General features: G+C 40.8%; 1 protein-coding gene across 1 annotated transcript; it reads left to right on the top strand.

Moving 5' to 3' along the window:
• The first annotated feature begins 1,655 nt into the window (after positions 1-1,655).
• stard3nl (STARD3 N-terminal like) lies at positions 1,656-16,384 on the top strand. The gene is made up of 8 exons (XM_057857680.1): positions 1,656-1,784; positions 2,366-2,606; positions 2,746-2,823; positions 3,572-3,649; positions 14,994-15,047; positions 15,108-15,225; positions 15,291-15,389; positions 15,472-16,384. Exons 2-8 carry the CDS (start codon positions 2,397-2,399, stop codon positions 15,510-15,512), a joined length of 678 nt encoding a protein of 225 aa, XP_057713663.1. The 5' UTR covers positions 1,656-1,784; positions 2,366-2,396; the 3' UTR covers positions 15,513-16,384.
• The last annotated feature ends 5,095 nt before the right edge of the window (positions 16,385-21,479 follow it).

The raw sequence follows: 21,479 nt of genomic DNA, 5'->3' as shown, positions 1-21,479 counted from the left end.
GCTGGGTGTCGCCTGCTCCGACGGGGGACAGCGGCTGTGGCTTGTGGGCCGGGTGGGCAGGCGGTGGTGGGGGGTGGGCATGGGGGTTGGTGGTGCGTCCCCATCTACCCATCCCTGAAGGCCGGTTGATGGGGGCGCAGGTGGCCCAGGGAACCACCTTGGATCCCTGAGGGGTGACAATGGCCCCTATGCTAGGCTGTGGGAGGAGGGATGGGCTGCGCTGGTCCCCCCCCCCCGGGTCGGCTGGGGGCAGGGTCGTGGCCCTGGGGTGGCGCCCAGTGAGCGTCTCTGCTCATCGCATGTTTTGTGGGATTCGCGCATGGCTGGATGTGAATGGGTGAGCTCGGGTGGAGGTCCTCGGTAACGGGATTGGCGATGGGGTGGCGTAGGGTGGGTTGCCGGCGGGCTCACACAAGGGATGCACACGAATACTGGGTTCTAGATCACAGGGCTGATTTGTGTACAATCCACCCCTCCCAATCACTTATCTTCTAGACTCCCCCGCCCCCTCTCTTTCCCTGGTTAACAAGCCCCCCAAATGGTGTCAACTGGAAATACATCTAGCTGACGATAAAACATACAACATATTCATAGTTAGTGTAGGCGTTCAATGTATTTCTTGTTGCTGTTTGTGTTTCTTCTGTCTTTCTCTCCTTCTTTTCTCCTGTTGACCCATAACCCCTTCCTGTTCGCTGCTTTGTCTTAATAAACAAGATATGTTGAATGATCACAATGGGAGTATGTCATACTCCAATGCGAAACATTAAAACTGTTCTGATCAACCGGATACTCAGACTTCCATTATCTGTGTCAAATAGCTGAACAGGAGAGGTAAAAAAAAAAAAAAACGTTCACAGAGATTGCCTGTAGTGTGAAAGCCAGGTTTTTATTTGTAAAATACTCTGATAAATTAAATACATGGGACTTTCTGCTGTTAGCTGGAGCTAACTAACTGTTACTACCATCATTGATAAATACTCACTTTCTTGAAAAACCTTCTTATGTCCATGCTTCATCAATCTATTCATGCTCTGCTCTGTGTGCGTCAGAGGTACACCCAAACACACGCACACAAACGCTGCCGGTACCGAGTGCGAGCAAGGCCACAGGCAAAACTTAGACCGGGTCGTCCCCGGGGCCCCCTACCGGTGGGACATGCCCGGAATGACTCGCCAGGGAGGCGTCCAGGAGGCATCCGAATCGGATGCCCGCCCTTCTCACGCTAAATTTATATTTATTTCAATTTTTAATTATTTCATTTTTTATTTATTTATTTCAATTTTTATTTAATTATTTCAACATTTATTTCCGTTTTTATTTATTTATGTCAGCATTTATGTATTTATTTATTTATTCTGATATATATTCATTTATTTCAACATTTTTTAATTTGATTATTTATTAAACTTTTTATTTATTTCATTCATGCACTCATTTTCTATGAAGGACAATTTATTCAATTGTGTATTTATTTAATAAATGCATCGTATTTACATAAATGCATTTTAATGACATTATTTAATTGTGTTTTATTTATTAATTTTTTGCAGGAGTCCTGTCCTCAATTGTGAAATACAAATAGAGATGTTTAACGCGCGTTCCAGGCGGTGACTCGCTTAAAAACTACAAAACCCAGAATGCACCTCTTCCGGTTCCAGCTATCCAAGCAGGAAGCAAATGACAAGTTAAAAAGAAAGGAACCAACCGTAACCTGCTGAGGTTTCTTCATTGGCCAAAAATACGGCAAAAGCAACAAACGACGATCTTTGAAGCGCCTTTCGAAGGCAAGTCACGGATAAATTTGGAGTTTTTTTCTTGCGTAGTGCGTTTATTAGCTTAAATGTTAGTGAGACGATGACGACGCATTAGATGTGTTGACTTGTTTTTCTTTCGTTTCGGCCAAAATGAGTTTCTGCTTCTCATCTTATCCAGTTTGTTTTCCTCATTCGTCATAGGTTTCTACTTCTAAACGCGATTTGCATCCTGAATCATTTTTACTTGCCTATTTTGCTACAAATGATGAATGCTGACTGATGATGATGATGATGATGCATGCTCATGATGTTTTAACGCCACTAGATGTCCATTTGACGGTTCAAGTCTGACAGCAGGTGATGCTGGCTAATATTTCTATTGTCTGATAAATCACCACACAACGCAAACACATGGTGCAAAAATAAAACGGCGATAGACATCCAATCCATTTTGACTGACTCCCAGTTAAAATGGATTGTACTTCTACTAGTCATATACTCATTGAAAGAGCTTACATTTTAAGAACCACATGATTTATCGTATTATGGGAATTCCAGCATCAAATCCAGCTCGTAGCGTACAAACGATGCATATGGTCTGACTCGCGCAGATGCAGTCAGGTGACGGGCAGCGACGCCGACATGTACGTTGAGCGGAGTGGACTCGCCGGAGCCCCCGACGGCGAGGAGGAGAGCGGCGGGGCCAGGTGCTCCACGCCCCTGCAGTCCCGAGTGGACTCGTACGAGGAGATGCAGAAGAAGAAGTGCATCTCGGACGTGAGGAGGACCTTCTGCCTCTTCGTGACGTTTGATCTGTTGTTCATCACATTGCTGTGGATCATCGAGCTCAACGTAAGATCCGTTTTATTTTGTGCGCACGGTCTGTCCAGCAAACCGGGAGCAAACCCTCCCGCTTCAAACGTCTAATAGCGATAAATTCACTGAAAGAGTGTTTATAGTTTTGAAGTGAACGCTAACTTTGTCTTGTCAGGTGAACGGCGGGCTTCCCAAGCAGCTCAACCAAGAAGTCCTCCACTACAACTACCACGCATCCTTCTTCGACATCTTTGTAAGAAAATGCTCGTTGAATACAATTAAGACGTTCCAAAAAATGGCCAAAAACACTCCCAAGTGGAGGACTATTGAGACAAATTGACGAGCTGGCGCAGTCTACGGGGCCGTTTACATGGTGACTCTACGAGAATACGAAAAATTTCAAATTTGCATTTGCATTTGCGTCTCCATTTGAACAATGTCGCAATTCCGCATGAAAACGATGTAGTATTCATGCCAGGCCCAAGGGGGCAGTGCAGATTTACAGGGCGACAGAGAATGATGCACTTTGACCCCACCAAGCTCCCTCAGCCCGGAAAAAAATATGCCCGCCCACTCGAAGCAATGTCATTTTTCTTTTGTTCAAAAAGGCACAAAAATTGAAACGTTTAACATATTTAGTTTAAAAATATTATTAAAACAGTAAATTAAAGCCGACATTCCGCCATATTTGCTGTTTTTTAATGTTTAGTAGCACCGCTGCGCACGCCCAATGTGACATGTCGTGTACGAGTGCTGACGTTACGGCGGTCTCGCGCCGCAGCAGCCTTTGCATGTTGAGGAACCCCCCGCAATCGGATTCTTCCACTTTGGAGGCAGGATTCAGAATTTTTCGTCTTCGCCGACACCATATGCACGCGAGGCGAGTCCGCTACTCAGTCATTGCGTCTTTGTGTCGTGGAGTCGCCATGTAAACTGCCCCTATATTTTTCAAACTCCCCTGACGTCTTGTTTTGTCTTTGCCTCATCTTTCTCCCCCTTAGCTTTTAGCCGTATTCCGATTCGCCGTCCTCATCTTGGCCTACGCTGTCTGCAGGCTGACGCACTGGTGGGCGGTGGCTGTAAGTAGACATGAAAAATTTGCTTAGGGGTTTATTAGTTGTTTTGTCAAATGATTTCCTGACCAATGTATGGATAATCGTTGCATCGCCTTATCGTGAGCTTTGCGTCGTGAGTTACCAAGAGGTTCAACCCCCTACTGTACACTAACACCACTCAAAGGGAACCACGGACAGAAAGGCTTGTAGTTCTTAAAATATAAATGTTAGTATGAGTTTAGGGCTGCAGCTATCGATTATTTTAGTAGTCGATTAATCGATGAACTACTTTGTCGAATAATCGAGTAATCGGATAGGGAACATGAAAAATTAAAATACCTGAACTGAGCCTCAAACGGTATAAAAAAATAAAATAGGGATCTCTGTACAACAAAAGAACAATTGGCCAACTTACATCTGAAAACTCCACTAGCTTAAATGCTATAAAACGCTAACTTTTTTTTTTTCTTTCCCCACAATGCTCTTAACAAATGGTTCAGACAGATATTTCCACAAAAAACGGCTAAATATATAATATAATATACCCATTAACTAAATCACGAATGCATTAAAAAAAAAAAAAGCTCAAACAAACACTTAGCTTATGTTGGTTTTAACATGGAGCAGCTGGATTCAGCCATGTGAAATGAGGCAGACTATAGGGCAGTGTATCCACTCAAATCAATACAACTGAATGCAAACACTTTCAAAATAAACCATTACAACACCACAATAATTAAACGAATACTCGAAGCAGCAAAATTTAATTTGAATCTTTTTTTTTCTAATCGAATACTCGAGTTACTCGATTAATCGTTGCAGCACTATATGAGTTATAATAATTTGATATTCAAATCCCTTTCAATGTCTTCGTTCTTATAAAATTTGAAAAAAATAGTCATAGACTTCATAATATATTGATGGGACATGGGGTGCGGGGCCGATTCATAGGGGGCCTAAAAATATTTTTTTTAAAAACAACCTTAAAATTCAAATATTTTCAAAACCAAAGCTGCTACCGACCTTAAAGTGCGGACGACAGGATAAAAAAAAAGTCTTAAATAGCATTATTATGTGAATAAGAATCATATTTTGAGACCATTCGACTATAAACAACAATTTGGCAAAGCGCAGATGACGAGAAATTAGCCTCAACAATGTAGTAAAAGGGGCCAACGATTAGTGTTAGATATTAGCACAGGGCAGCTAGCGGTTAGCTCGCGGCGGCTAGCGAATGCAACTGATTATTAGCTGAGGAACTGTCATCAACCAAACGTGTTTATTAGGGCTGCAGCTATCGAATATTTTAGTAATCGAGTAATCGACTGAAAATTCTATCGATTAATCGAGTAATCGGATAAAACAAATATATTTTTAGGTGAAGAGCAATTATAAATATACATGAGAAAACAACACATTTCATCTAATCTTGAACCATTTTCAGTCAATCAATGTCTTTATTTTCGATGTATATTGTAGCTAGAATAAAAAAAAAAAGACTAATTCACTGCTTTCACTCCAAAAAACTTTTAGATCTTATTTAAAAAAAAAAAAAAATATATATATATATATATATGTATATATATATATATATTTTACCTAAAAATGCCGTTACGCTTGATAACACACATCACTTAAAAGTTAGGATTTTTTCCCACGTGTTTCAATTGAATTTCTCTTCGTGTCAAGCCATTTTTAAATTCTAGTTAAGTTTTAAGTTAGTCTAAACGGTAAGTCCTGATAGGATTTTGAGTTTTTGCAGTGTTTAAAATAAATGTATGATACAGGCTGTACTGGAGCACATTAGGGACCAGTGCTACTTGGTGTTTTATCCAGCAATGACTACTGAGCTAAAATTGATAGTTAGCATGATTAAGTTTTTATTTTACACCCTCATCACTCCACAATGCTATGTTATGTTAAAGCCTGTATGTAAGACACGTTAGCCACGCAACGACAGTGGTCATAATTAATTGAAACCTAGTCCTCCGCAGGGCTAACTTTACGTGAGCTAGTAGCGACAGTAATGTTAATCTTATTTATTAGCGCTTAGCGCTCTTTATTAGCGCTTAGCGCTGTACTGCTTTAAGATGGCGGCTGTTTAATAACGCTGCCCAGACGCGGCCGAGTCTGTCATTGCGCATCTAGTTCAACATACATGTGATCTTTATGAGACGCATCAGACGCTAGCTACCAACTTAGCATCGTGCGGGCAAGTATTTGGCAACGTCGGCGTCGTTTGTGGCGGCTGTCAGCTGCAGTAAGTTTTTTTTTTTCCCCTTCTTCCTATCCGCACGTGACAGCGCGTTGTCCCGCATTAAAAGTAGTCCGAGCAAAACGTGATGCTTAGAGCTGTCAAAATAAACGATTACTCGAGGTGAATAAAATTACTCGGATCAGTTTTTAAACTCGAGTTACTCGAGTTGCTCGAGTACTCGTTTCAGCTCTAGTGTTTATACATTGTAAAGGCACACTAAAACACTATACTTCTCTAATTTACACAACTTTCGGATGGTAAGTAAACATGACGGTAGTTTGGGGAACAAACTACACGGCTGTGAAGGGAGAAGAATTCTTCTTAAAGTGATCCTCTACCTTAAATACATGTAGGCTCTAATAAACCACAATTGTTCTCTTGTACTAAAATATGTTGTTAGAAACACATAAAATGTTGAATCAATGGCAATATTTTATCATATTTAGTACATATTTTGACCGATAGTTGGCGCCATGGTTTGCAGGCTCGCAGTAATGACGTCATTGGGATCTTTCCAAATGTGCTTATTGCTGCCTAAACTCGCGAAGTAAAATGCCACGATGTGCTGCTTTTGGATGCAATTTCCAGTCAAATGGAAAAAAGGAGAGTGAAGTGAGTGGTCAAGGTGGAATTATTATTTGTAGTGAATAAATGTGCAAAAGTGGAAGCTTCTCCCCCTTTTTGGTCCCTGTATGCACGTATCCTACCCACCACGCGTTACAGCTGGCGCCCGAACATTTTCATGGATCCTCAGTCAAGTAAGGGATCGGTCTATTTTCTGGATCCGACGGTCCCACCATGTCTGCAATATTGGTTTCGGATCTATTTTTTTTATTCGTCGGTCCCACAGCGGCTTTTCGGATCAGTCTATTTTGTGGAATCGACGGCCTGTCTGCGGCTGCAACATTGCCATGGGATCGGTCTAATTTCTGGATCTTCGAGTGAGTAAAAAAACGCGGACTTGGATTACTATTGCTGTCTTTTTTGTTGACTATTCTTCGTGGGAGTTTTCCCCAAATCATACCAAATAATCAAAGCACTAAGGCACGCTACAGTGACGACAGTGACTCTGACGTGGACCTTACAACAATGTTGGAGTTCGTCAGGGAACGCGTGTTTGCGTCAAGGTGGAAATATTACTTTTTGGTGAATAAAATTTGCATAGGTGGAAGTTTCTCCCCTTTTTGGGACTTTTATACATGTATCCTAGCTACCACGCGTTACAATGTACAAGACATGGATTACACAAGGTGTGCTCTTTGGCCTGTACTGTATGTAAAGCACACGGCAGCTCTGGATGCTAACAATCTACATAATTATATTGGGATAAGTTTGAAAACGCAATATGCTTACTTTGAATATCTGCTAATAAAACCGGAGTTCCCAACAGCATAGACTCTCGCTCCCAACCGGAGTTCCCAACAGCATACGCTCTCTCGCTCTGTTGTCATTGAGACTTTTGCCCAACTATTGTCTTATCAGGTATTTGCTGCACGCATTTTTCCCTGAAGCTCGTCTTGTGAACGACCGACAGTGCTGCTCACTTTTCAGATCTGGTTCAAATAGGAAGGGTAGAACCGACGACATGTTGGGAAAGCTAACGAGTGACACGCTGGAATTTCGGCAACGGGCCCGGTGACGTCACGCACTGCGACGTAACAAGAATGGCGACCTCTCACTTAAAATAATTTTACAAACTTTATTAAAACAAAAACATTAAGAGGGGTTTTAATATCAAATTATTATAACTCATACTAAGATTTATCTTTTAAGAATTACTTGTCTCAAAAATAGAAGATCCCTTTGAAAAATGTTAGTTTCAATGTCTTCGTTCATATAAAATTGGAAAAAAGTAGTCATAGACTTCATAATATATTGATGGGACATGGGGTGCGGGGCCGATTCATAGGGTTACTATTTAAAAACAACAACAAAAAAACCTTAAAATTCAAATATTTTCAAAACCAAAGCTGCTACCGACCTTAAAGTGCGTACGACAGGATAAAAATAAAGTCTTTAATAGCATTATTATGTGAATAAGAATCATATTTTGAGACGATTCGACTATAAACAACAATTTGGCAAAGCGCAGATGACGAGAAATTAGCCTCAACAATGTTGTAAGAGGGGCCAACGATTAGTGTTAGATATTAGCACAGGGCAGCTAGCAGTTAGCTCGTGGCTGCTAGTGAATGCAACTGATTATTAGCTGAGGAACTGTCATCAACCAAACGTTTTTATACATTGTAAAGGCACACTAAAACACTATACTTCTCTAATTTACACAACTTTCGGATGGGAAGTAAACATGACAGTAGCTTGGGGAACAAACTACATTGCTGTGAAGGGACGAGAGAGTTCTTCTTAAAGGGCCAGCATCGCAACAAATAAACTAAAGCACACACTCACCCAATGGGCTTTCCAAGATTCTTGGTTAAAAGCAAAAAAAAAAACTGGGTAGTTATCAATCTATTTTACGTAAATATTTTGAAGTACAATGCTAGTGAGAAATCTAATATGGCGGCCGTAGCAGCTAATTTTTCCCATTGTATTCACGTTTCAAAATGCACGCATGGTGCGAAAAATATATTAAAGGGTATGTAGCGGCAAAGGGGGTGTGAGACATCAACAGAACCGTTATGTGCCAAGATAACAAATATTGATAAAGTTAACAAAAAAATCAATCACATTAATGAGCAATTATCGAAAATAGATCGAAAATGACGAACAGTGTTCCGGAAACAGCCGAATAGGGCGGGGACGTCACGACAAGTGATTGACAGTCGAGGCGGAGCCAGGTGCCATTGTTTTTTAACGACGAGAGAGTCGCGTTGGGGTTTGTTTGACCAAAACATCACAAAAATGGTTCAAAACGGCTGTGCTATGTGGTGTACAAGTAGTTATTTATCGGAATATAGTATCCATGAGTTCCCGAACGCGAAAAAAAAAGCTGGACTACGCAGACAATGGGTAAAGTTCGTCCGTGCAAAGAGGGCTAATTTTCTAGACGCAGCCTCCGGCACGCTTTTCTGTGGTGCGCATTTTCCACCTAAAAGCTTCTCGAACTATGGACAAGTGAAATCGGATTTTGCTAAAAGATTGCTGCTCAAAGGAGTTGCGGTGCCGACCATACACGCGCAGCGACCTAAATGTCCCGAGATATCAAGAAAGAGGACGATGAGTGGCAAAGGAGGCTAAGGCTAAGCAAAGGAGGGGAGCAGCCAAGCTCGAAATGGCCAGAGTGAGTACTCTTTTATCATAAAAAAATGTCACGCATTGGATACAGGACTGGACACATGTATAAATTATCGTTCGTAAAATATATAGAACAAATCCTCTGATCCCATTCATATTTGTGTCTGTTGGCAGAGCGAAAAGCTATGATAGCGCAATAAATGATAATTATTCTATGCATTCCTTTATTATGCAGTCACGGTGTATCAGCTTCACAAAAAGAAATGCAAAACAAATCATTGGTGCTTCCCACGCGATCTGCTGCCGATGTTTCATCAGTGTCATTGCTCCCCTCAATGACAGTTTCATTACGCTGCATTGGCGTTGGTTTGGGCTCAAATTGGTAACCTAAAACACCGATTAAAGCTTCGTAACTCTCCTCGTCACCATTAGATGAACATTCGTTACGTCCTTCTACGTCAGATTCGTCGCTGAAACTAGAAACGAAATTGTCTGCCATCATCGCCGCCATTCAGTATTAAAGCACTGAGCCTTTTTTTTTGTTGAAGAAACACCCCTCACTGTCAATTCTGAATTCTCTTTTATTGACAACGAGGGGTGTTTCTTCATGAGGGAACCTGGAATATGTGCAGGACGAACACAATGCATCAGCATAAATAGCTCAAAACACCCCTAATTCTCCCCTCACTAGAAGGAATTATATTGATGCAGACCCCCCTAGTGGCCGGTGGCACTCTCTTCACTTGTCATGACGTCACGCACACAATCTGCCAGATCTCGGGCGCCGGTCGTTTTAGCTTGACAATCGAGCCAAATTTCTCTCATTTTCTTGTGTGTAATTACACGAAGTGGCATGATATGAATACAAAAGGCATGCGTTTATGGATAAATGATGGAATATTAACATTTTCCCAGGGCATGACATACCCTTTAATTACCTTGACTCCTCGACCAAATCACTTTTGAGACACTCGTGCCTGCTTTTAGGCTTAAGTGTCGTCCTGTTTCAATCTAAATCCGGGATTAGAACGCAGAGTGTGTTTTAGAATTGCTCTCTCTGCCATGGGCTGGTGTAGGGTGGCCCGGCCCTTTACCTGAAGGGGTGGTGCAGGGTCTGCTGGAAGTGTCACGTCAATATGTTATGAAGTCTATGAATTAGTTCAACTAGTAGGTCGCCATTGTTGTTGACGACGCAATGCAGTCTGGGCGATGAAGTCACTGGGCAGCGCTGCCGTACTTCCACAGTGTCACTTGTTAGCTACATAAACATGTCGTCGGTTCTGCCCATCCAATTTGAACCCGAGCGGAAACGTGATGAGCGGGACGGCACTGTCGATATTTCACAAAGTGAGCAGAAAAAGCAATTAAATCAAGGTCTCCTGCGGTATTCGAGCCGGCGTTTTCTGTATGACAGACGAGCTCGGAGACCACAGGACTATACTTCCGCGTGACATTAGAGTCATGATTTTCCTTAAAAAGCAATACCAACCCACATGAGTTGTCTGTCTGTGCAATAAAACCTGAAATGGAACTGAAAATAAAGTGCGGCTGGCTTGACCACAGAATTGTCAAACGCGGCTCACTTTAGACAGCAATCAGACAACAATAACATAGGAATTGTGTAAAAGGGTTTATTGAACACACAATCGCGAAAAGACACCAAAAGGGTCTGTGACAGTAGGTTTGGGATCAATTAACCCAAAAAAAAAAAAAAACCCCCCGAGGGAAAACCGCTGTGTGAGGCAGACAAACGAAAAAGCAAGGCAATGATGCAACTAGCAACGAAGGGATATACAAACTGTCAGATGGCAGCAAGATAATATCTGGGCAAGCTGCCTAAGATCGGTTTAAAGACACTGCTGATGAGCTGGAATTGGATGGAGTTATGACGTCGGGAACTCTTCCCACAGCTCTGTAATTAAACAATCTGACCAGCAACAGAATTTGACAATATCATGCCAGTCGTCATACTTGCCTGGCTTGCTAGCTAGCACATCTATTCTCCCAGTCCAGCTCAACTGCGTCATCACCTCCCGCGTGCATTGCATGTGTAAAACATGGCGCCCTCCGTAGGTCAAAACATGTACTAAATATTATAGATTTTTAAATCAATGGCAATATTTTAAGTGCTTCTAATAAAATACAGTGGTATGAAAAAATATGGGAACCTTTTGAAATTTCTCACATTTCTGCATAAAATCACCATCAAATGTGATTTGTCAAAATCACACAGATGAAAAAACAGTGTCTGCTTTAACTATAAACCACCCAAAACAGTTATAGGTTTTCATATTTTAATGAGGATAGTATGCAAACGATGATGGAAGGAGGAGAAAAATAAGTAAGTGAACGGTCACATATAATATTTTGTGCCCACCCCCACCCCCTTTGGCAGCAATAACTTCAACCAAGCGCTTCCTGTAGTTGCTGATCAGTCTGGCACACCGATCCTGGCCCATTCTTCTCTACAAAACAGCTGTAGTTCAGTCAGATTCCTGGGATGAATCACTGTCTTTAGGTCATGCCACACCATCTCAATGGGGTTCAAGTCTGGACTTTGACTTGGCCACTCCAGAACTTGGATTTTGTTCTTCTGAAACCATTCTGAAGTTGATTTACTTCTGTGTTTTGGATCATTATCTTGTTGCAGCATCCATCCTCTTTTTAGCTTCAACTGTCTGACAGACGGACTCAGGTTTTCCTGCAAAAATTCTGAATTCATTCTTCCATTAATGATTGCAAGTTGCCCCAAATCATGATGCTCCCTCCACCATGTTTCACGGCGGGGATGAAGTGTTGATGACGGTGTGCCGTTCCATTTTTCCTCCACACAAGACGTTGTATGTTACTCCCAAACAATTAAACTTCGGTTTCATCAGTCCACAAAATATTTTGCCAAAACTTCTGTAGAGTATCCAATTGCCTTTTTGTGAACATTAAACGAGCAAAAATGTTTTTATTTTATTTTTATTTTATTTTTTTTAGACAGCAGTGGCTTCTTCGTTGGAGTCCTCCCATGAAACGCAATTCTTGGTCATAGTTTTACATATAGTTGATGCGTGCACAGAGATATTGGACTGTGCCAGTGACTTCTGTAAGTCTTTTGCAGACACTTTAGGGTTCTTTTTGACCTCTCTGAGTATTCTGCGCTGAACTCTTGGCGTCATCTTTGGTGACGGCCACTCCTTGGGAGAAAAGCAACAGTGCCAAACGCTTTCCATTTGTAGACAACGTCTCTGACTCTCGAATGATAAACATCCAGGCTTTTAGAGATGCATTTGTATCCTTTCCCAGCTTCATACAAATCAACAATCCTCGATCGCAGGTCTTAAGACAGCTCTTTTGACCAAGCCATGATGCACATCAGACAGTACCTCTCATCAAGACATTTCTTACCAGGTGTGTGTTTTATAGTGGGCACGGCAGTTTTAAACCACTCATCAGTGATTGGACTAGGGCTGCAGCTATGGAATATTTTAGTAATCGAGTAATCGATTGAAAATTTTATCGATTAATCGAGTAATCTGATAAAACATATATTTTTAGGTGAAGAGCAATTATGAATATACATGAGAAAACAAGACATTTCATCTAATATTGAACCATTTTCAGTCAATCAGTGTCTTTATTTTCGATGTACATTGTTGAAAACAGCCAACAATTGCCTCTCAGATGTAACTAGAATAAAAAAAAAAGACTAATTCACTGCTTTCACTCAAAAAACGTTAAGAAAAAAAAATATATTTCTTACCTAAAAATGTCATTACGCTTGATAACACACATCACTTAAGTTATTTTTTCCCACGTGTTTCAATTGAATTTCTATTTGTGTCAAGCTATTTTTAAGTTCTAGTTAAGTTTTAAGTTAGTCTAAACTGTAAGTCCTGATAGGATTTTGAGTTTTTGCAATGTTCAAAATAAATGTATGATACAGGCTGTATGAGAGCACATCAGGGACCAGTGCTACTTGGTGTTTTATCCAGCAATGACTACTGAGCTAAAATTGATAGTTAGCATTATTAAGTATTTATTTGACACCCTCATCACTCCACAACGCTATGTTATGTTAAAGCCTGTATGTAAGACACGTTAGCCACGCATCGACAGTGGTCATAATTAATAGAAACCTAGCCCTCCGCAGGGCTAACGTTACATGAGCTGGTGACAGTAACGTTACCGCTTAGCGCTCTGCTACTTTAAGATGGCGGCTGTTTACTAACGCCGCTGACTCTGTCATTTCGCATCTAGTTCAACATACATGTGATCTCTATGAGACGCATCAGACGCTACCTGCTACCAACGTAGCATCATGCGGGCTAGTTTTTAGCAACGTCGGCGTCTTTTGTAGCGGGTGTCGGCTGCCTCTACGCACGTGACATCAGCGCGTTGTCCCGCATTAAAAGTAGTCCGAGCAAAACGTGATGCTTAGAGCTGGCAAAATAAACGATTACTTGAGGTGAATAAAATTACTCGGATCAGTTTTTAAACTCGAGTTACTCGAGTATTTGTTTCAGCTCTAGATTAGACAACACACTTCAAATGTTTGGTAAAAATTTGTTTCAGTTTCTCTTGAAGTCTCCTTAGGCAGAGGGTTCACTTATCATTGTTTGCATGCTATCCTCATTAAAGTATGAAAACCTATAAATGTTTGGGTGGTTTTAGTTCAAGCAGACAGTTTTTTCATCTATATGATTTTGACAAAGATCAGATCACATGTGATGCTCATTTTATGCAGGAATGTGAGAAGTTCCAAAAGGTTCAGACACTTTTTCATACCACTGTATTTTAGTAAAAGAGAACAAGGTTCTCCTTGCCAAGTTAATGGTGCCTCGATGTGCGTTTGTGTGGAAATTTAGTTCACGAACAACGGGGAAAAAACTATTCACCTTCTCACCGAATCAAGAAAAACTCTTTACACGGCCATTATAATTAGAAAAATATATTTTTTGTTTTAATAGGATTTCTAGGAGGACAAACATGATACAAACATTCTTTCAATTCATTAATATTGTAATGAAGTTAAACTTGTGGTGTCATCGTACAACAGAGTAGTCACGTGGTGCGCTATAGGATCCACTGCAGGGAAAATAAACATTTATTCATGAAGGCTAATTATGTATTTCTAGCCAACTTAGTCATTTTTATAGTAGGCTAATATAGCTAGTATTGATAATTATAAGGCTTGTACAAGGCTTTTAATTTTTTGCTGCTCCAGACATACTTTATCAGTTTTTTTTTTTTTTTTTTTGGGGGGGGGGCAATTATGGCTCTTTTCAACAGTTTGGGTTGCCAACCCTGAGTCACTACGAGATGTAAGTTGTACTATTGCTACGAGAAAAAAAGTCGCATTATTACATAGGGTAACGTAGCTGTAATCAGCAACGCATTTTACATACATGTACCGTAGCTGAGAGCTATAACATTAGCCTAGCTAATGAAATATTTCAAATATATCTTTGTTATGGTTCTTCTTGGGGGGAAAAAAATAATGGGAAAAAAAAAAAAAAAAATCGCCGTGGCACGACATGGTGTGGCTGTCCGACTCCGATGCAGCCCACCACCACAGTTTCAAAAAAATCCTATGGTCAGAGACCCTCCCACCACAGTCTCCTAAAATCCTGTGGGAAACACTGAATTGGTGTTTATTAGAGCCTACAAGTCTTGGTTCTCTTTAATGAAGCAGTTACACAAATGTACAATTGTATTTAAAAAACAAGTACAACATAAAATACCATGAAAACAATTAATTATTTAATCAAAAAACGGATCTGATTAAGGAAATTTTGTCCATGTTAACGTAGCCGGTGACTTGACATGATCCCATGATTATTCACTAGCATTATTGTTTCATTAAAAAAATAAAAATAAATAGTGATAGTTTGTTTATATATTGCTCTTGTTTTTTGACGCATTCAGGTGACCACTGCAGTCAGCTGTGCCTTCCTCATCGTCAAAGTGATTTTATCAAAGGTAAGGCGTCCATCCGCTCTTTCTCAGTTTGTCTTTTGTCTAACCTGGTATCTTTTGTAGCTGTTGTCTCAGGGCGCTTTCGGCTACCTGTTGCCCATCATCTCCTTCGTGCTGGCCTGGATGGAAACCTGGCTGCTGGACTTTAAGGTTCTTCCTCAAGAAATGGAGGACGAAAACCGTAAGCGACCGATCTTCCGGCTTCTCTTTCTCCTTCTTTTCTCTGACTTTTTAAAACCCGTCCAGGTTTCCAGTCCCTATTGGACGCCAGCGCGCAACGAGCACCTTTTCTCCCCGGTCCGGTGTCCGACGGCCAGTTCTACTCTCCGCCCGAGTCGGTGGCAGGTGAGCGCCATCTAGTGCGCATTTTGTCAACTACAGGCAACAAACGCACTTTTTTCGTTTATTTTTCTCCTCTCTTCTGCAGACACAGAAGACGACCTAGATGACAAACTGGGACTTATTTAAGGGCTTGGCTAGCACTGATGCTAATGCTAACTCATGCTAAGGGAAAAAGTTGCGACGGCCGCTCTAAAGGGAAAATTTTGCCTTACGCTTCTATAATTGTGTGCTCGCATGAGCTTTGTTAAAGTGAAGACAACGTTTTTGTGGCCAGTATGATGATGATCTCAAAGATTAGACTTCTACATGATCTAAAAAAAAAAAAAAAAAAAAAACGGGAAGCCAACGCCTTTCAAAATAAAAGTCTTTGAGTCAACTGAAGGTCCACTTGTCCTACTAGTCCTAAGGGGAGTTATCAGGATTTTAAGTCATTGATGGCAATAGAAGTCTTCATTGCCGTTAATATGGACAGCCACATCACGTCACGTTTGGGATCCTCTAATAAGGGTCCAGTGGCGTCTCCAGAAATTTTTCATAGGGGTGGCCAGATGGGGCCACTTAAAATCTTGGGGTGGCACACCAAAACTAAAAGCCATAATTTCAGGTTTTCATTATATTATTGCAGTAAATCGGTCAGGGGAAACTATCAGAAAGACTTAAGGACAGGGCTACTGATTAACTTTGTTGTATTGTGTAATATTTGATGTTACTAATGATTTAATGTGCATAGTCCTTAACTGTGCAGTCAACATTTTGAGTTCCACAACAATTCTGTTTTATTATGTTATGTATATACAGTGGGGCAAATAAGTATTTAGTCAACCACTAATTGTGCAAGTTCTCCCACTTGAAAATATTAGAGAGGCCTGTAATTGTCAACATGGTTAAACCTCAACCATGACAGACAGAATGTGGGGGGGAAAAAAACAGAAAATCACGTTGTTTGATTTTTAAAGAATTTATTTGCAGGCTTGGTTATGCCTAATACAGTGAGGCAAATAAGTATTTAGTCAACCACTAATTGTGCAAGTTCTCCCACTTGAAAATATTAGAGAGGCCTGTAATTGTCAACTGGGTTAAACCTCAACCATGACAGACAGAAAGTGAAAAAAAACCCCGAAAATCCCATTGTTTGATTTTTAAAGAATTTATTTGCAAATCATGGTGGAAAATAAGTATTTGGTCTATACCAAAAGTTCATCTCAATACTTTGTCATGTACCCTTTGTTGCCAATAATGGTGGCCAAACGTTTTCTGTAACTCTTCACAAGCTTTTCACACGCTGTTGCTAGTATCTTGGCCCATTCCTCCATGCAGATCTCCTCTCGAGCAGTGATGTTTTGGGGCTGTCGTTGGGCAGCACAAACTTTCAACTCCCTCCTCACCCCGTGGCGTCAAAATGATAACAAGAACGGGGAGCAAAAATCCCAGAACCACACAAGGGGACCTAGTGAATGACCTACAGAGAGCTGGGACCACAGTAACAAAGGCTACTACCAGTAACGCAATGCGCTGCCAAGGACTCAAATCCTGCACTGACAGACGTGTCCCCCTGCTGAAGAAAGTACACGTCCAGGCCCGTCTGCGGTTCGCTAGAAAGCATTTGGATGATCCAGAAGAGGATTGGGAGAATGTGTTATGGCCAGATGAAACCAAAATAGAACATTTTGGTAGAAACACAGGTTCTCTTGTTTGGAGGGAAAAGTATACTGAATTGCGCCATACCCACAGTGAAGCATGGGGATGGAAACATCATGGTTTGGGGCTGTTTTTCTGCAAAGGGACCAGGACGACTGATCTGAAAGAATGAATGGGGCCATGTATCGAGAGATTTTGAGTGAAAATCTCCTTCCGTCAGCAAGGGCATTGAAGATGAGACGTGGCTGGGTCTTTCAGCATGACAATGATCCCAAACACACAGCCAGGGCAACAAAGGACTGGCATCGTAAGAAGCATTTTAAGGTCCTGGAGTGGCCTAGCCAGTTTCCAGGTCTCAACCCCATAGAAAATCTGCAGAGGGAGTTGAAAGTCCGTGCTGCCCAATGACAGCCCCAAAACATCAGTGCTCTAGAGGAGATCTGCATGGAGGAATGGGCCAAGCAACAGTGTGTGAAAAGCTTGTGAAGAGTTACAGAAAACGTTTGGACTCCGTTATTGCCAACAAAGGGTACATAACAAAGTATTGAGATGAACTTTTGGTATTGACCAAATACTTATTTTCCACCATGATTTGCAAATAAATTCTTTAAAAATCAAACAATGTGATTTTCTGTTGTTTTTTTTTCCACATTCTGTCTATCATGGTTGAGGTTTAACCATGTTGACAATTACAGGCCTCTAATATTTTCAAGTGGGAGAACTTGCACAATTAGTGGTTGACTAAATACTTATTTGCCTCACTGTATTAGGCATAAGGTGTACATTTAACAAAACAAAATAATTACTGGGGAAAAGCAGTTGCATTTGGGATGAAAGGCATTAGTGATGCTACAACAATCTAATGATATACTGGCAAGCGGGGTGGCCATCAAATTTATAGGGGGGCCGATATCTCAACCGACTGACAAATGGTCCCCCCCCCCCCAAAGATTTGCCGATATCAGCTAATATGATAGGATAACATATGTTAACTGTTCAGGTGATGTTCTTGTTTAACCGTTATATCGGCCGATATAGCAACATTTTTCAAGCTGTTTTTCGGCCGCTTGATGGCCAATAGGATAACATACACTCACCAGCCACTTTATTAGGAACACCTGTCCAATTGCTCGTTAACACTTAATTTCTAATCAGCCAATCGCATGGCGGTAACTCAGTGCATTTGGACATGTAGACATGGTTTAAGACAATCTGCTGCAGTTCAAACCGAGCATCAGTATGGGGAAGAAAGGTGATTTGACTGACTTTGAACGTGGCATGGTTGTTGGTGCCAGAAGGGCTGGTCTGAGTATTTCAGAAACTGCTGATCTACTGGGATTTTCACACACAACCATCTCTAGGGTTTACAGAGAAGGGTCTGAAAAAGAAAAAATATCCAATGAGCGGCAGTTCTGTGGGCGGAAATGCCTTGTTGATGCCAGAGGTCAGAGTAGAATGGCCAGACTGGTTGGAGCTGATAGAAAGGCAACAGTGACTCAAATAACCTCCTGTTACAACCAAGAAGAGCATCTCTGAACGCACAGTACGTTGAACTTTGAGGCAGATGGGCTACAGCAGCAGAAGACCACGCCGGGTGCCACTCCTCTCAGCTAAGAACAGGAAACTGCGGTTAGAATTAGCAAAAACTCATTGAAATTGGACAATAGAAGATTGGAAAAACGTTGCCTGGTCTGATGAGTCTCAATTTCTGCTGCGACATTTGGATGGTAGGGTCAGAATTTGGCGTCAACGACATAAAATCATGGATCCATCCTGCCTTGTATCTACGGTTCAGGCTGGTGGTGGTGGTATAATGGTGTGGGGAATATTTTCTTGGCACTCTTTGGGCCCCTTGGTACCAATTGAGCATCGTTGGAACGCCACAACCTACCTGAGTATTGTTGCTGACCATGTCCATCCCTTTATGACCAGAATGTACCCAACTTCTGATGGCTACTTTCAGCAGAATAATGCGCCATGTCATAAAGCTGGAATCATCTCAGACTGGTTTCTTGAACATGACAAATGAGCTCACTGTACTCAAATGGCCTCCACAGTCACCAGATCTCAATCCAATAGAGCATCTTTGGGACGTGGCGGAACGGGAGATTCGCATCATGGATGTGCAGCCACTGTGTGATGCCATCATGTCAATATGGACCAAACTCTCTGAGGAATGCTTCCAGCACCTTGTTGAATCCATGCCACGAAGAATTGAGGCAGTTCTGAAGGCAAAAGGGGGTCCAACCCGTTACTAGCATGGTATACCTAATAAAGTGGCCGCTGAGTGTATGTTCCCTGTTTGGGTGATGAGCTGCGTTGCGTTTTTGCACCACCTAGTGGCCAGTGTTACAAAAGTAGCGGAATTCTACTATTACACGGTGCGTATTTTTATCTTTAGTGTAATGTATGTATGTACATAGGTCCCCTATGAATCGGGTTATGAAGTCTATCTCCCTCAAAGCTGACCAAGTGGAAATGCAGACAAAGAGCTTTTTCCGTTAAAAATTCCTGTGAATAAATGGTTAAATCCCTTGATTCTTTACAGATATGGATGTAAAAGAGTCGTTTCTTGGTTAAAAGCAAGAAAACCGTGCATTTATTTTACGTAAATATTGTGAAGTATAATGCCAATGCTGTAGCGGCTAATTTCTCCCCTTAATTTTTTTTTCACATTTCAAAATGCATGCATGGTACGAAAAGTAAATTACCTTGAATCCTGGAACAAATCACTCCTGATACAATCCTTCCTGTTTGTATGCAGTACAGCTTTCATATGTTTTCAACCTAAATCCGGCGTTAGATCGCTGCATGTGACCGACTGTTAATAAATGAAGCGGCGTGTTGGACGGCCCCCTTCGGGAAGGCGTGAATGGGGAATGTGTCATGTCAATACATTATGAAGTCTATGGTATGTATGTAATCTGTAATGGCCTTTGAAAATCCCATATCAGTCAACCGCAACTTTATTCCTGAATAGATTGGCGGGTTATCGGAGCTGTACTCGATATCGGCAGACCCTCAAGATCAGGTGACAGAGTTGAACTGTGGTACAAAAATATGCGATCGGAATAACAAGATCTGTGAATTCTGTACATATACTTATTTCTAACACCGTGGCGCCCCCTCAAGGTAAAAATAATTGACCAAAACATTTTAAGACCTTTTATTTTTTATTCGTTTTGTTGACACTTTTCGTCTTCAAAACTGCGTGACCTCGCAAAAAGTGCGTTTTTTTTCTTTCTTCTTTCCGACTAGTAGTGGTCGCACGACGTCACCTTGAATGACATCATCTTGCACGTCCACAATTCGCCAGCAGGCGTCACTAGTTGAAACTTGGCAACTATTGTCGTGGCAGCAATAGTTTGTCACACAGGTTGCTGGTTGTGTACTCACATTGCTTATGCAACTCATCAGCTGCCATTGACGGTTATAGGCGTCCAATCTGTACATCTCTATGGAGGTAGATTTGTGTCTATTAACCAATACAAAAAAAAAAAAAAGGTGTGAATGCAAAAATAAATTTCAAACAAAAAAATGCATTTGAAAACTATCTTTGAATTTTTTTTTTTTTTTTTTTTTTTTTTGAAACAACTTTTTTGATTGAAGTAATGTTTTGCATTTTGGCTAGGACATTTGTGTCGATAAATCAAAAAATAAGTTGCTTCAAACAAACAAAAATATTTTCAAAAGAAAAATCACTTCAAAGAAAAATGTCAGTTTTTGAATGAGAAAAAATGTTTGAGACTCAAAAATTTGCATTTGAACACAATTTTCATTGAAAAGGTTTTCTCTGATTGAAGCAATCCTTTTTGTTTCGGCCATATTATTTGTAGGACATGTGTGAATCATTCAATCCCCAAAAAGTTGTTTGATTGAAAATATTTTTTTTTGATTAAAGAAAAAGATTATTTAAATAATAAAATTGCCCTCTCAGATTTTTTTTTTTTAATTGTTTTTTTTTTTTTTGTATTGAAGTGTCACTTTTTTTGAAGCGCAAAAAGCTTTGAACTGCCTTTTTTCGACTGAAGAAGGAAAAGTTTTGAAGGCACTTTTTTTTTTTTTTTTTAAGATTGAAATTTTGACACAAATGTTCACTTCACGCTATTGGTCAGACATGTTTTTTGAGTGACAAGTTATTACGCCAATGGCACAAGCCATAACAGCATGATGAAGCAAGAATCATGGCCACCACTCGTCGGGCCCTAATAAATAATTTCAAATAAAAATATTTTCAACAACAACAAAAAATAAGGGGAGGGCAATTCTATTTTTCAAATGATATTTTTCTTTGATTGAAGCAACTTTTTTGGGGGGATTGAATGATTTAGACACAAATGTCCTACCCATAATACAAACCCTAGCAAAAAGTATGGAATCACCAGTCTCTGACGAGCACTCACTCAGACATTTTATCATATAGAACAAATTCAGATTAAAGAGCTTGAAAAAATA

This window comes from Corythoichthys intestinalis, chromosome 14, assembly GCF_030265065.1.
Source record: "Corythoichthys intestinalis isolate RoL2023-P3 chromosome 14, ASM3026506v1, whole genome shotgun sequence".
Lineage (NCBI taxonomy): Eukaryota > Metazoa > Chordata > Actinopteri > Syngnathiformes > Syngnathidae > Corythoichthys > Corythoichthys intestinalis.
The sequence above is the reverse complement of the archived record's forward strand: the minus strand, read 5'-3'. Positions and strand labels throughout refer to the sequence as shown.